Source organism: Pseudophryne corroboree, chromosome 5, assembly GCF_028390025.1.
Source record: "Pseudophryne corroboree isolate aPseCor3 chromosome 5, aPseCor3.hap2, whole genome shotgun sequence".
Classification (NCBI taxonomy): Eukaryota; Metazoa; Chordata; class Amphibia; order Anura; family Myobatrachidae; genus Pseudophryne; species Pseudophryne corroboree.
Window position 1 is genome coordinate 23,089,524 of NC_086448.1, and position 16,366 is coordinate 23,105,889.

General features: G+C 45.8%; 1 protein-coding gene across 1 annotated transcript in view; it reads right to left on the reverse strand.

Annotated features, from left to right (window-relative positions):
- Positions 1 to 343: 343 nt before the first annotated feature.
- TSNARE1 (t-SNARE domain containing 1) overlaps positions 344 to 16,366 on the reverse strand; it is a 230,143-nt gene continuing 214,120 nt past the window's right edge. The window contains exons 9-11 of the mRNA XM_063925132.1: positions 14,604 to 14,686; positions 3,662 to 4,142; positions 344 to 3,268 (exon numbers count right to left, since the gene is read on the reverse strand). Coding sequence (XP_063781202.1) covers positions 2,709 to 3,268; positions 3,662 to 4,142; positions 14,604 to 14,686 — 1,124 coding nt within the window. The 3' untranslated portion in view covers positions 344 to 2,708. The remainder of the gene's footprint in view (positions 3,269 to 3,661; positions 4,143 to 14,603; positions 14,687 to 16,366) is intronic.

Here is a 16,366-nt window from a genome sequence, read left to right on the forward strand (position 1 = left end):
CTACCGCTCCATATAACCCACAAAGGAGACCGAGAAACAGAAGGCTGGCATATGAACCGCCACTTCATGCAATATATCTGTAACACCGCTGCTAACAAATTTTAAAACAGGAAGCCATAAAAAAAAAAAATATAAAAATAAATAAAAATTAAACCATAGGAAAAACTAGGAAGCAACATTGCGGAGATTAACCGTCCATAAAAATATAAATTGGGGAGGGGAGAGGGAGGACGCTGTATCATAATTATTTATTGCTTTTGAACAAGGGATCCTGAAATAAGCTCTGTTTGCTTCAACGGAACAATTTCCATGAAAAACAATCAATAAAAATATAAATATCTGATTAATGACGGATATTTTTATTTATTTCATTCTCATTTTTTAGTTATTTTACTGCAACCGGATGTTGGAAAATATTTAATGTTTCCGTAGCACCAAGGATTAGGATACAAGGCCGAGATGTATTGAAGTCTGAGTTCATCGACCGTGGAGGGTGCTGCCCGAACTCAGACATTTTTCTAAAGGGGCAGTCCCTTTAAAAAAAATGTCTGAGTTCGGGCAGCATCCCGCACGGTCGATGAACTCGAACTTAGGGGGACATTTACTAAGCAGTGATAAGAGCGGAGAAGTGGGCCAGTGGAGAAGTTGCCCCATCAACCAATCAGCAGCTCTGTATAATTCTACAGTATGCAAATTATAGATGTTACTTCAGTGCTGATTGGTTGCCATGGGCAACTTCTCCACTGGCTCACTTCTCAGCTCTTATCACTGGTTAGTAAATGTCCCCCTTAATCACATCCCGCCCATGAACTAATTTTGTTTGCACAAAATCACTGGGGTAAATCAGTGGATTATAGGATATTACTACTAGAGTCACCTTTTATCAGGTATGGGTTATTAGCTCGACCACTATTGGTCAACACGGTCATTAAGTCGACATGGAAAAAGGTCAACACGGGGGGGTTTTGTGTCGTTTTCTTCGTAAAGTGATGGGGAACCCCAATTGGTGCACCGTTTGCCCCCGCATGGCTTGCAAAGGTGATTACTATTCCCAATCGTAGTCCACGTGGATCGTAAAGTATGAAAAAATTCAAAAAATTAAGATTTTTTTTTAGTTTTTAAAACTCATGTCAACCTTTTTCCATGTCGACAGCCTAATGATCATGTCAACCAATAGTGGTCCACCTAATGACCGTATCCCCCTCTTATCTGCAGCGGCATCTATTGTTACCAGGACGCGGCTGGCTCCGGAATCTAAACTCACAATTTAGCTCAGTGGTCATTTGAAACCATTCCCGTGCTCCTCAGGCTTTGGGCTACAACCTGGTTGGCAGAACATCGGGTGGTTTTCCCTAACGCCATCTAACGGAAAGGTGTCGTCTACCCGTGACGTTTATCACTGTACTCTGCTTACGGGAACCACTCATACAGTAAAACCTCATGAAGAACCGCATTTACAATGCAACTGGCTTTGCAAAACAGATCAATTCATAACTTTCAAAAATATATATTCAAAAAGACTCAGGAACTGGTTTAGAGCTTTCAGATAAGGCAAATACTTCCACATTTTTATGAACCGGTCTTAAAACCTACTCTAGACTATAACCGAGTTTACAAAAGAAACAGGTTAACGACTTGCATTTTTTAGGGGGATAATATTCCATACAGTTGTAAACATTACCATGAGAAATGTTTGGTTTACATGTAAATATAAGGGTAATAAATATTAAAAAATAAAAATTGATTTCAATTCGCTTCTTTTTTTTTGGTTGGCAGGTTTGGAACAACTACACGTGCCCACTGTGGCTCTATAAGAGCCTTGCATAGCAGTCAGCTCTCATCTGTCCATATATGTCAGACACCAATCCAAGATAAAATAAATGGTACGTATTATTGTACAGCAGAGTTAAGGGTGATTTTCGTGGTCTGTAACAAGGTTTAGCGCTAAACTGTTAAAATGATGCTCACACAAAACTTGATGCCCTATAATCTGGATTAACAAATCCAATTCTGGCCTTTCCGCACATGTAACATAGGAGAAAAATACTGTTAAAACAAAAAATAGGGACAGCAGAAAATGAGTTTCTGAACCTTTTTACCAAAGTTCTATCAAATGCTTTGTTCTTGAATGTAAAAAATACTTGGTTAAACAACACTTTTCAGACCGCCTCTTCTTTAACAAAAAAAAGCAAATGATACAAAATTAGGAGGGTCTTTTCATATATCTGCATGCCACGAATCACACGGCTAGTAAATGGCGTCAGTTATGCTGATATGTTGGTTTGTAGTGCGAATCCGGCATAACCTTTTCTTCAGCTACATATTAATGATTATGCATCCGATTCAATTGCAAAATGCTACCTATTCCAGTAGGATAAATATGACAATTTTTTTTTCTTTTCTTTTTTTAAAAACTTATTTTTTAAATTTATGTAAGAAAAAATATTATCTTAGAATAAAAAGAACACATACAAAATATTTCCTCACAAACCGATAAATCCAAATAGAAAATATGCACAATGTATTTCACAACCTACAAAAATGGCTCTATGTATGCACTGTGTAAGGGGGGGCGGGGGGAGTCTTTTTCCTCTACCGACAAGAAAAAAAAAAAAAGTGTGTGTTTCTTTTTCCCCATGAATACAAAAAGTTGTTCAAAAAGTCAGTCACTTAAGATTTTTCCACTGAAAAAGAACAAACAAAAACATTTACAGTTCCTCCTCAACTTTCAGTATCATGCCAGAAAATACTTCGATACCCGAAGGTCCACCAGATTCGCTTCTGGATATTCGCGAGGGGCCGCGGGCAGGTGCACCTTGCGCGTGATCCTGTACAAAGTGAACTGTTTCCCTGCGCGAATGATTACTATCCACCATTTTTTCCAAAGTCCGGTTTAAGATCTCAACATTGTCTGCTAAGCGTCTACTTTGCTCTACAAGGGTCTCCAGTATGAGGTTTTGCTGGACCATGAGTGTCGTTTGTTGCTGGTACCAAGAAGATAAAAGGGTATTCTGCTGTATCTGACTCTCCATCAACTGTTTTTCAAATTCAGAGACCTCGTGTTTCCGGCGGGCGTGCTGAGACGTTTGGGCAAGCCTCCTCGCGTAGGTGGATTTCATCTGGTTCAGAGGTGAGGACGGAGGGGACGGAGAAGAGGCAGACGTCTGAATGATCACCGGATGATCAGACATATCGGGCTCAGCTGAAACTGCCATTTCTATAGTTTTTAGAGGCACCCAAGTGCACCCAGGGCCATTTTCCTCCTCATCTGTGGGAATTAGAAAAAAATAAATAATAAAATTACTGACTGTAAAAAGAATAAAAACGAAGAAAAATAAAAACTGCGTTACAAAATAGGACTAACGCAAAAGCTGCATCCAAAGAGTCAAAAACAAGTTACAAGGTACTAAATTAAGTCCAGATTAGTCTAATGGAACTGGAGTATGCTCGTTAATAAAATGAGCACTGAACGTCATTGTCTCCTGCAAATCATATCACTAAAAGGAACACATCATTTAAATTATATCCAAGACCATAACCACAACTGTTTCCACATTGTACGAATTCAACCACCAAAGTAACTATGGCTAACTGTAACTACTGCTTCTACTTTCCCATCGCTGTTAAGTCAAAGAGCTTGTACCCGTTCCGGAGGTTTTACCTGACTGGAGCTCAAGAGCTATGTGCTGTGCATCAACTTCCACATCTATTTCATCATGATCATCGTCCTCATCATCACCACCAAATCCAGGGTAAACATCGCTATTTGTATCGTTATGTAAACCCGACGGGCTGGAGTTCCTAGTAAGGCTTCCTGAAGACACCACGGATCGCTTTATGATGGCCAACTTCTCCTTAGTCCGTCTTTTCATGTCGTCCCACCTCCTTCTCAAATCTCTAGTGGTTCTTGGTGATCGGGCTACTGTGTTGATCTTCTTGGCAATGTCTAACCAGATACGCTCTCTCGCTGGCTGGCTCAGGTTGACCCTCTCACTTCCGTAGAGCTTAGAGTGGTTTTTTGTTACTTCGGCCACCAAAATTTCAAGTTCAAGAGGAGAAAACTTCTCCTTTCTCTTCCTTGGTGCACAGGACATTCTAAGGTTACGCCTCTTGTAAAATGAAATGAGAAGGGCTGTTTGAATCTACATTCCATAAACCAAGACACAAATAAAACTTTGATCATTGTCCTAAGATTACTGGTTGCCTAGAAACATTGGAGGTAACCTATTTTCATGTATGCAGCCTGGTTTATTAGGAACCAGGGACATAACCGAGGCATGATGCCACTGGTTTCTAGCCAAATTAATTACTGAATGCACCCTTAAATATTAGTTCAGTTCAAAATGGCTGCCTCCAGTGGTTGTAGACGACGTGTATTTATTGTGACATAAATAAAAACAACAAAATGTCAGCTGCGTACAAAATCAGATGTAACACACTTTATGATAATGGTCTACTCCTTGCTGATGTAATAACATGCAAAACAGGACATTAAAAATATACTCACCAAAATAACTACATAGATATTGTTCTACTCTGTTTTAGGAGTCACTAATAAACGTTTACAACATCTTTTATTGGACCAACTTATATACTTTATAAACATAAAGATTTTGAAACAAACACATAAGATCAGCCTGCATGAAACTATTAAAACTCATTTTGCTGAAGGTGATATTAGAACAAAACGTCTTTATGCAATCCTATAACTATAAAAATACACTAGTATTTTGGACCCGTGATATGCTGCATTGCCAGTTATAATGCAGGGATATGCTGGGCGTCGTTCCCGCCCCTTCATTGATGTCCCCCATTTCCCTGTATCTCATTACCTTCCTGTCTCCCTTTAGCTCATCTCTGTCCCCCTCACCCATCATCTCCCTGTCTCTCATTAGTCCCCCTCACCGTGCCATCTCTTCTGTCTCCATCCCCCTGTGCCTGTCCCCAACACTCCCCCCTTACATCTGTCCCCCTCACCTACTCCATCTCTCATCCCTGTGACCCCCCGCCCCCACCTCTCATCTCTGTCCCCCTCACCCATCTCCCTGTCTCTCATTAGTCCCCCTCACCGTGCCATTTCTTCTGTCTCCATCCCCCTGTACCTGTCCCCCACACCCCCCCCTCACCTACTCCATCTCTCATCCCTGCGACCCCCCCGCCCCCACCTCTCATCTCTGTCCCCCTCACCCTTCATCTCCCTGTCTCTCATTAGTCCCCCTCACCGTGCCATTTCTTCTGTCTCCATCCCCCTGTACCTGTCCCCCACACTCCCCCCTTACATCTGTCCCCCTCACCTACTCCATCTCTCATCCCTGCGACCCCCCGCCCCCACCTCTCATCTCTGTCCCCCTCACCCTTCATCTCCCTGTCTCTCATTAGTCCCCCTCACCGTGCCATTTCTTCTGTCTCCATCCCCCTGTACCTGTCCCCCTCACCTACTCCATCTCTCATCCCTGTGACCCCCCGCCACCACCTCTCATCTCGGTCCCCCTCACCCATCATCTCCCTGTCTCTCATTAGTCCCCCTCACCGTGCCATCTCTTCTGTCTCCATCCCCCTGTGCCTGTCCCCAACACTCCCCCCTTACATCTGTCCCCCTCACCTACTCCATCTCTCATCCCTGCGACCCCCCGCCCCCACCTCTCATGTCTGTCCTCCACATGGTATGTAGTTGCTTTACCGGCGTTCAGGATATAGACGCTGGAATCCCAACCGCTTACGATGCCGGCATGCCAGCAAACAGGGGCTATTCCCACTCGTGGGTATCCATGACACCCATAGAGTGCAAATAGAACCTGCGGTGAGCGCAGCAAGCCACTGAGCCAAATAAGTTGCAGCGGGGACCTACAGTACACCCTGTCCTCCATATATGAAGTGCTGCAGGAAAGGAAAGTGCTCAATAAACCCTAGCATCAATTTAGTAAAGAGAGGGTTTATATTTGCAAATTTGAGCATTGCATAATTATACAATTGTTAAAACAAAACAAATATATTGTACTTTTCAAAGCCACTTATCTGCCACACAGAGGTCAATTGTGCACGTTAGGGAGCGACCTCACGATTCAGCGCTAAGGCACTCAGATCATGTGCGGGCCAGACTCCGTCATAAGGTGACACGTATAGTCAGTAATATTGCCGGGCGTGCATATTGGGATTTGTAAATGAACCATAGCGGCTGTCATATATACACTAATAGGGACTGAAACGTGTAACGTTTATGAAAAGAACATTGTCTGCAGGTTTCATCTTACTAGATAAAGGCCATTTCTGTTGCTAAAGCCTTAGAAGTGGGATGAAAATACACAAAGTCTGAATGGGGAGAGAAGGGACAGGATAACACGCCTAGATAAGGGAGAGGGGGGGACAGGATAACACGCCTAGATAAGGGAGAGGGGGGACAGGATAACACGCCTAGATAAGAGAGAGGGGACAGGATAACACGCCTAGATAAGAGAGAGAAGGGACAGGATAACACGCCTAGATAAGAGAGAGAAGGGACAGGATAACGCGCCTAGATAAGAGAGAGAAGGGACAGGATAACACGCCTAGATAAGAGAGAGAAGGGACAGGATAACACGCCTAGATAAGAGAGAGAAGGGACAGGATAACACGCCTAGATAAGGGAGAGGGGGGACAGGATAACACGCCTAGATAAGAGAGAGAAGGGACAGGATAACGCGCCTAGATAAGGGAGAGGGGGGACAGGATAACACGCCTAGATAAGAGAGAGAAGGGACAGGATAACACGCCTAGATAAGAGAGAGAAGGGACAGGATAACGCGCCTAGATAAGGGAGAGGGGGGACAGGATAACACGCCTAGATAAGAGAGAGAAGGGACAGGATAACACGCCTAGATAAGAGAGAGAAGGGACAGGATAACACGCCTAGATAAGAGAGAGAAGGGACAGGATAACACGCCTAGATAAGAGAGAGAAGGGACAGGATAACACGCCTAGATAAGAGAGAGAAGGGACAGGATAACACGCCTAGATAAGAGAGAGAAGGGACAGGATAACACGCCTAGATAAGGGAGAGGGGGGACAGGATAACACGCCTAGATAAGAGAGAGAAGGGACAGGATAACGCGCCTAGATAAGGGAGAGGGGGGACAGGATAACACGCCTAGATAAGAGAGAGAAGGGACAGGATAACACGCCTAGATAAGAGAGAGAAGGGACAGGATAACGCGCCTAGATAAGGGAGAGGGGGGACAGGATAACACGCCTAGATAAGAGAGAGAAGGGACAGGATAACACGCCTAGATAAGAGAGAGAAGGGACAGGATAACACGCCTAGATAAGAGAGAGAAGGGACAGGATAACACGCCTAGATAAGAGAGAGAAGGGACAGGATAACACGCCTAGATAAGAGAGAGAAGGGACAGGATAACACGCCTAGATAAGAGAGAGAAGGGACAGGATAACACGCCTAGATAAGGGAGAGGGGGGACAGGATAACACGCCTAGATAAGAGAGAGAAGGGACAGGATAACGCGCCTAGATAAGGGAGAGGGGGGACAGGATAACACGCCTAGATAAGAGAGAGAAGGGACAGGATAACACGCCTAGATAAGAGAGAGAAGGGACAGGATAACGCGCCTAGATAAGGGAGAGGGGGGACAGGATAACACGCCTAGATAAGAGAGAGAAGGGACAGGATAACACGCCTAGATAAGAGAGAGAAGGGACAGGATAACACGCCTAGATAAGAGAGAGAAGGGACAGGATAACACGCCTAGATAAGAGAGAGAAGGGACAGGATAACACGCCTAGATAAGAGAGAGAAGGGACAGGATAACACGCCTAGATAAGAGAGAGAAGGGACAGGATAACACGCCTAGATAAGGGAGAGGGGGGACAGGATAACACGCCTAGATAAGAGAGAGAAGGGACAGGATAACGCGCCTAGATAAGGGAGAGGGGGGACAGGATAACACGCCTAGATAAGGGAGAGGGGGGACAGGATAACACGCCTAGATAAGGGAGAGGGGGGACAGGATAACACGCCTAGATAAGAGAGAGAAGGGACAGGATAACACGCCTAGATAAGAGAGAGAAGGGACAGGATAACACGCCTAGATAAGAGAGAGAAGGGACAGGATAACACGCCTAGATAAGAGAGAGAAGGGACAGGATAACACGCCTAGATGAGGGAGAGAGGGGACAGGATAACACGCCTAGATAAGAGAGAGAAGGGACAGGATAACACGCCTAGATAAGGGAGAGGGGGGACAGGATAACACGCCTAGATAAGAGAGAGAAGGGACAGGATAACACGCCTAGATGAGGGAGAGAGGGGACAGGATAACACGCCTAGATAAGAGAGAGAAGGGACAGGATAACACGCCTAGATGAGGGAGAGAAGGGACAGGATAACACGCCTAGATAAGAGAGAGACGGGACAGGATAACACGCCTAGATGAGGGAGAGAGGGGACAGGATAACACGCCTAGATAAGGGAGAGGGGGGACAGGATAACACGCCTAGATAAGAGAGAGAAGGGACAGGATAACGCGCCTAGATAAGAGAGAGAAGGGACAGGATAACACGGCTAGATAAGAGAGAGAAGGGACAGGATAACGCGCCTAGATAAGGGAGAGGGGGGACAGGATAACACGCCTAGATAAGGGAGAGAGGGGACAGGATAACACGCCTAGATAAGGGAGTGGGGGGACAGGATAACACGCCTAGATAAGGGAGAGAGGGGACAGGATAACGTGCCTAGATAAGGGAGAGGGGGGACAGGATAACACGCCTAGATAAGGGAGAGAGGGGACAGGATAACACGCCTAGATAAGGGAGCGGGGGGACAGGATAACACGCCTAGATAAGAGAGAGAAGGGAACTGATAACGCGCCTAGATAAGGGAGAGGGGGGACAGGATAACACGCCTAGATAAGAGAGAGAAGGGACAGGATAACACGCCTAGATAAGGGAGAGAGGGGACAGGATAACGCGCCTAGATAAGGGAGAGGGGGGACAGGATAACACGCCTAGATAAGGGACAGGATAACACGCCTAGATAAGAGAGAGATGGGACAGGATAACGCGCCTAGATAAGGGAGAGGGGGGACAGGATAACACGCCTAGATAAGAGAGAGAAGGGACAGGATAACACGCCTAGATAAAGGAGAGAGGGGACAGGATAACGCGCCTAGATAAGGGAGAGGGGGGGACAGGATAACACGCCTAGATAAGAGAGAGAAGGGACAGGATAACACGCCTAGATAAGAGAGAGAAGGGACAGGATAACACGCCTAGATAAGGGAGAGATGGGACAGGATAACACGCCTAGATAAGGGAGAGAAGGGATAGGATAACACGCCTAGATAAGGGAGAGAGGGGAGACTGAAAAGAGGACAGAAGAGGAGTGAAAATAGAGAAATGCTAAATCAAATGAAAGTGTTCCCTGGACCACCGGAGAACCCTTCAGTATGCAATGGTCCTGCCCCCAAAGTCTGGCTGAAGAGGAAACAAGGCCAGTGCCCAATTAGCTGCAGCACCCAAAGCATAATCCGCGATAAGACGCAATCGGCGTCACGATAACGCATGGTACTGGGAACTTATCCCGGATCCCACGCATTATCGCACAATCGTGGGTCCTTTATCTGCTGATAAAAGCGGCCTTTAATTGGGCAGTGCGATAATGACCATCGATGAAATATCGTGCAATCAGGCCGTTTTTATCGGTAGAAAAACTAATTGGATACTCCTGGAAGATAGCTCAGCTTGAGAGCAAATATACTAAGGGGATGGGGTGAACGGAGAGGGGTACATGGTGGATGGGTAGAAAACTGTCCGGTTACATACACGCACCTCACATTCTTGAGCAGCAAATTAGGGTACCCCAACATTTATACAGACACATCACTGCCGGATTTTACCGATTTCAGAATCCACCGACACAATAAGTCGCACATAAGCCGCTATTACAAGCAGGGGCGTAGCTAGAATTTTGTGGGCCCCATAGCTAAATTTTGAAAGGGACCCACCGCATTCCGTGAGAAATATGCCACCCCCCAGTGCCAGCTACACATGTGCCAAATATGCCCCCCCTAGTGCCAGCTACAAATGTGCCAAATATGCCCCACCAGTGCCAGGTACTCCCCCCCCCCCCCCCCCCCCCCCACTCACCGCTGCTGAGCTGTGTGAGAGTCCGGGAAGTAGGGCACAGCGCAAACCTCTCTTGTGTCCGTCCTGTCTATCTCCGGCGGCGTGTCTGTCAAATAAAGCGTCGGTTCGTGAGCCAATCAGAACTCGCGGAACGGCAGCTGCGGCTCCTGATCGGCTGCCGGACCGGGGGCTCTGATTGGCTCACGAACCGGCGCTTCATTTGACAGACACGCCGCCGGAAACACAGGAGAGCTGCTCGCTGTGCGGTCCCTCCCGGACTCTCACACACAGCGCAGCAGCGCAACTAACTTGGTGTAAGGGGAGCGGCGGGTCCCGGGCCCCTGTGACAGCCGGGGCCCCATAGCAGCCCCATACCCTGCACCTATGGTAGCTACGCCACTGATTACAAGCACCACTTGTAAATGACCCAAAATTTTCGACAACGGTTAAGGTGTCTACCGAGTTTGTCCACATTTCCTGCAATACGGATCTGCCATGTGGCTCCCAGAGTATCCCACCTCAACCCTTCATAACTGGCGGTCTCTACAGTCAGCTGTCATCTAACCAATATACCCTACAGAAAGCGGAACTGCGGAGGCTTCATACCTACAACTAACAAATAATGGTATCAGAACACTTGGAAACACTGATCAAACGTATCACTTTTTAAACGAAAGGAGTTACCTTTAATACTGTGTAGCAGGCATGTCCAAACTGCGGCCCTCCAGCTGTTGAGAAACTACACATCCCAGCATGCCCGGACACAGCTTTAGCATTCCCTGACAGCAAAACTGTGTCAGGGCATGCTGGGATATGTAGTTTCACAACAGCTGGAGGGCCGCAGTTTGGACGTGCCTGCTGTATACTGTAGTGCCAGATAGGTATTATAATTCTAGCAACAAATATAAGAGTGTTACACTACTTACAACTCTAAAGGTGGGTACACACTCGAAAGATATATTTGCTGAACAATTGATCGGCAGATATATCTATGGACAGATCGGGCAGTGTGCTGAGCATACACACTGCCCGATCCGTCGGGGGCTGACGTCATGAACTGGGCGGGTGTGTACACATGCCCGCCCAGTTCAGCTGTCAATCACAGCCGGCGGCCCAGCATGTGTAAGGGCGGTCGGCCGACCGCCGTACACACACAGCGGCGCGCCTATATATCGGTAGATATATTGGCCGTCGGCTGTGCTGCGGGGCCGACGCGATACGTCTGTGAACGACGGAGTTCACAGACGTATCGGCCGTACACACTGGTCGACGGACCCGCAATATATCGGCCATTCAAGAGAACGGCCTTTAAATAGAAACATTAATAACTGGATTATGATGGTGTAAATCTTAAAGAAATAAAAGTATTGTTATATGCAGCAAGACACACGGTGTTAGCAAACAATGTGAATCGTAGTCAGACCTTCCCATGCTCTTACTGCACAGGTAACTAGAAAGTAAACATTTGATCACAGCCTCGGGCAACAGGTAAATGGTGTTTCCAGGTGAGAGGTTTTAGCCAAAGTAAATAAAAATAAAGCTTCAAGCGAGTGACCTTTCAGTCAATATCTGCGGGGAAACGCGGAAGGCTTGACACTGCCGCGGCAGATGGTGCAGCCTCCAGAGGAGATCTCATGTTTAATTCACAAAGAGAAGATTTCCAGGTAAGGTCCTTTCATCCTCCCTGCTACGCCACTTAACACTGACGTATGATAATTACCAGCTTTCTTTTCATGTTAATGAATTTTAATTACCTTTCACTCAAATAGTCTGATTACTCTAAACAGTTCCAGGAACATCTGCAGCTACTTAGACAGCGCTGAGGTTCTAGAGACGGGAAACAGAAACCACGATGACTGACCGCGGCGCGTAGCCTATGCTACGACATGTCACATATAATACTCTGACGCTAATTCCAAACCAAAGCCTGGTGCGCCAAACTCCAAACCCGCAAGAAAATCAGGGGCCAAGTAAGAGATAAGTAGTATATCCCATATAAAAAACGGATAATGCTGCTCCTTACCTCTATTTATTTATTAGCAGGCTTTTATATAGAGCTGCGTATTCTTTTGTGCTTTACAATTGGGGTAACAGTATTAGAACCAAACTGGGTAATAACAGACAGACCTAGAGGTAGAGGGGCCCTGCTCGTAAGCTTCCAATGCATAGGGAATCTATATGGGGGGAATCAAGTGTTGTGCGCACCGGTGGCCACTAAATGGCATCTAATAGAGCAATTCAAGCGTTACTCCGTTCGGGCGTGCAAAGCCGACGGAGCTGTTTAGTTGACGGGTTGGCAACTAGTTAATGTATAAATGCTCACTGTACCTCATGGACTGGATCCCACCGGGCACCGTTACGCCAGCGGAACATTATTGCAGCAGAATAAATATTTATATGAGGAGATTTTCATAGAAACGTGACTACGGAACAGATATCACTAGATCCTGACGCGTGACAATCTGTCCCATTTGGCCATACACGCCGGGAGGTAAACTGGGTGAGAGACGGACAGCAGGTGCTCTGCTATTGAACCCATCCAATGCCGGCTGTCTGCCAGAAAGAACACCTTCAAAAACTGGAAATGTAATATGAAAATTAATTTGGTCCCTAGCAGTTTTGTTCCATGTACGTTCACTGAGTATATTTCGCACATTTCGAATGTGAGTGTGTGCGTGTGTGTGTGTGAGATGGCTATGGGTCACAATGTGTAAAACGTACCACAGTCACATGGCTCCTTTACCCCAGGAGGGCATTTGGTGCCCAACTAACTCCCCCCCCCCAGCATCATCCAGCTCTGGAGGGAGGGCACAAGGCGCCACACGGAACATGCAGCTAAAATGTTTCTGTATCTGCAGTTCTCACCTCCACTCAACACAACAGAGAAGGTACGTGGAACAATTGTCCGGAGGCAACTGGATCAACTGGGAGAAAGCAACACAAGAAAATAAACCTGTACATGGAATTTGTCGGAAAAACAAGTGTATAGGAAATCTCCTGCCCATCCCTGCACCACACACAGGGTTCTCCGTATAGTGCTGTACAAATGTACTATCTGTCCAGGTAACCTCTCATGTTCCTGCAGTGTAGACTGAGCTAAGGCCAGGACAAAACCAACAAGTCTTCAATTCTACCAAAATCATGCAAATGAACCTAGAAAGTAACAGGCGCAGCAGGCAACTCGCGGAGACCAGGTGTGTGTGTGTGTATGTATATATATATATATATATATATATATATATATATATATATATATTACCAGTCAAAAGTTTGGACACACTTTCGACTGGTACTGTATAAAATTATATATATATATATATATATATATATATATATATATACACACACTGTATATATACATACACACACACACACACACACACACACACACACACACACACACATATATATTTATTTTATTCATTCATTCAGAACAAGATAAAGTCCTGTTTTCTCATTCTCGGAAAGTAAACAGTTCAGATCCCAAGGAGCAACAATGATACAAATCTAAAATGATCCCCCCCCCCCTTCCCCGATACAACCATTCTCACTGACTTTTTGTCAAACCCCCATGTTCTACGGTCAGCCTCTCTATGTTATAAATACTGTATCCAGTGTATCTGTAATACCAGCATATATACAGCACAAGCTGCTAGCTAGAACCTAGTTATGATGCATGAATTGCTCCAGCCACAGTACAGGATGCACCTTATACATCTCCCACCCCAACAGCAGCTACAGGTCAGCCGGCGTGCCTGGAGGGGTCCCGGACCTCTGAAACATGGGTTGGGTCCACTAAACAAGATAACCCCTCAAAAACGATGTAGCTTTATTAAAAACATTCTACTGGGTAGTAATAATAATAATTGAATTTATATAGCGCTCTATCTCCGATCGGACTCAAGGCGCTAACAGAACCTTGCCGAGACTCCTGATCCATGAACAGCAGCCATAAAAAAAAATATTTACCATTCATTAGTTGCCCCTTGATTTTAGCTGCTGTACGACAATTCTGGTAAAACTACTGCAACTTTAAGCACAAATAACTGTACAAGCCACATCTGAAAGTGGCGGATATATGAAATGACTTCAGTCGGAATCAGACTTCCTGTTCGGTTTGTGTAATTACCCAGAAGATCCCTTTCCTCTTGTAGTAGTGCATTTGCATATTACCCTTAGGGAGTGCAGACTAGAGATCTCCCTGACTCTTTTTAAGGCTCACTGCTCAGAAAGTCTTAATGTAGCGCACAGCTGGAGTTACACACAGCTGACGGACGGAGCACATAAGAAATATCCGTCTAGTGATCAAGGGGACAGAAAATGCCAAATATTTTGTGTGACATCTTTTGATTTTTTTTTTTTTTTTACTGCTTTATAGCCAAGTTATCACTGAGAGCAAAGAGGAGAGAAAGTAAGAAAGCAATTTCCACTTATTCTATATGTACATGTCTGTTTCCAGCTGATATTCTGACTGCTCTAATCTTACTTACTTGGTGCTGGTTTGCTTTCGCCAACTGGCGATTGGCAGATTCTACATTAGATGACGCACTCTCAATATTGGCTTCAATGCTATCTGCAAATTCAGAACAGAATGTTAATAGATATTTTGGTACTCTATCAGCAAAGACAACAAAACCCCCCCAATATAACGCTGACAGAACCGAACCGGCGCCGATCAGTCATTTACCCGTCTAATAAGCTCCAGTTATTGGCATATACTGTAAGCTTTGTGCAAACAGTGTGGGAGACACACGGTGACATCACTCTGCTGTTACTGCATCGTACAATACTAGCCAGATCTGCTCTTTGGGCCTAATTCAGACTTGATCACAGCAGCAAATTTGTTAGCAGTTGGGCAAAACCATGGGGGTCATTCCAAGTTGATCGCTAGCTGAAAATGTTCGCTGTGCAGCGATGATGTTAAAAAACGGCACTTCTGCGCATGCAGCGCAATGCGCACGCGCGCCGTACTTTCGCAACGGCCGAAGTAGTTTCACACAAGGTCTAGCGAAGCTATTCAGTCGCACTGCTGGACGCAGAGTGATTGACAGGAAGTGGGCGTTTCGGGGTGGCAACTGACCGTTTTCATGGAGTGATCGGAAAAACGCAGGCGTGCCAGGAAAAACGCAGGTGTGGCTGGGCGAACGCAGGGCGTGTTTGTCACGTCAAAACAGGAACTGAACAGTCTGAAGTGATCGCAAGCGCTGAGTAGGTCTGAAGCTACTCTGAAACTGCACACATTTTTTTTTGTAGCCGCTCTGCGATCCTTTCGTTCGCACTTCTGCTAAGCTAAAATACACTCCCAGTGGGAGGCGGCATAGCGTTTGTACGGCTGCTAAAAACAGCTATCGAGCGATCAACTCGGAATGACCCCATGTGCACTGCAGGGGGGGTAGATGTAACATGTGTAGAGAGAGTTAGATTTGGGCGGGGTGTGTTTACACTGCAATTTAGATGATTTCAATTTGAATATAACGCAGCCAGTATTTACCCTGCACAGAAACAATATAACCCTCCTAAATCTAACTCTCTCTGCACATGTTACATCTGCCCCCCCTGCAGTGCACATGGTTTTGCCCAACTGCTAACAAATTTGCTGCTGCGATCAACTCTGAATTACTTCCATTATCGCTTTACATTAAAAACGTGTTGCATTCTCCCATGGCACACACTATAACGGGAACAAACATTTACAAAAAAAGGAGAAATACACAAAACAATTACACAGCCATGATTTAACACCAGCGCCCGACAAACGCGGAGACTGTGCTAGAAGTACAATGCACCTCAGGCCGTAAAGGAGTCATTATATTCATTTCACATAACACGGCATAATTCCCTCTCAACAAATGACGCATTAATATCCATAGTATCCCCAGTTCCCACAGATAATGGCTATTTCCCCAGGAAGAGGCTGTTTCTTCTGTAGCCCATACAGCAATTCTCCTGGTCCTTCAATGTGTTCCCTCAGCCACAGGCTGGTACATAGCTATACATCCAGACTCAACACGTCACACAGCGGGAGATGCATGGTGTTAAGAGAGGTCCCACGCAGCTCTGCTAACAATGGGAGTCTTTTTATGTCCACAATGCAATCTTAATTGCAATATGACTAGGACGCATGAGGAGACTGCGCTGAGTACTGTGGTATATGACACTTGCAGTAGCGGATCTTGCCACGGGCAAGCAGGACTTTTGCCCGGTGCGCCGCCTTCCGGAGGGCGCAGCACCATGGCAAGATCCGCTGCTGCTG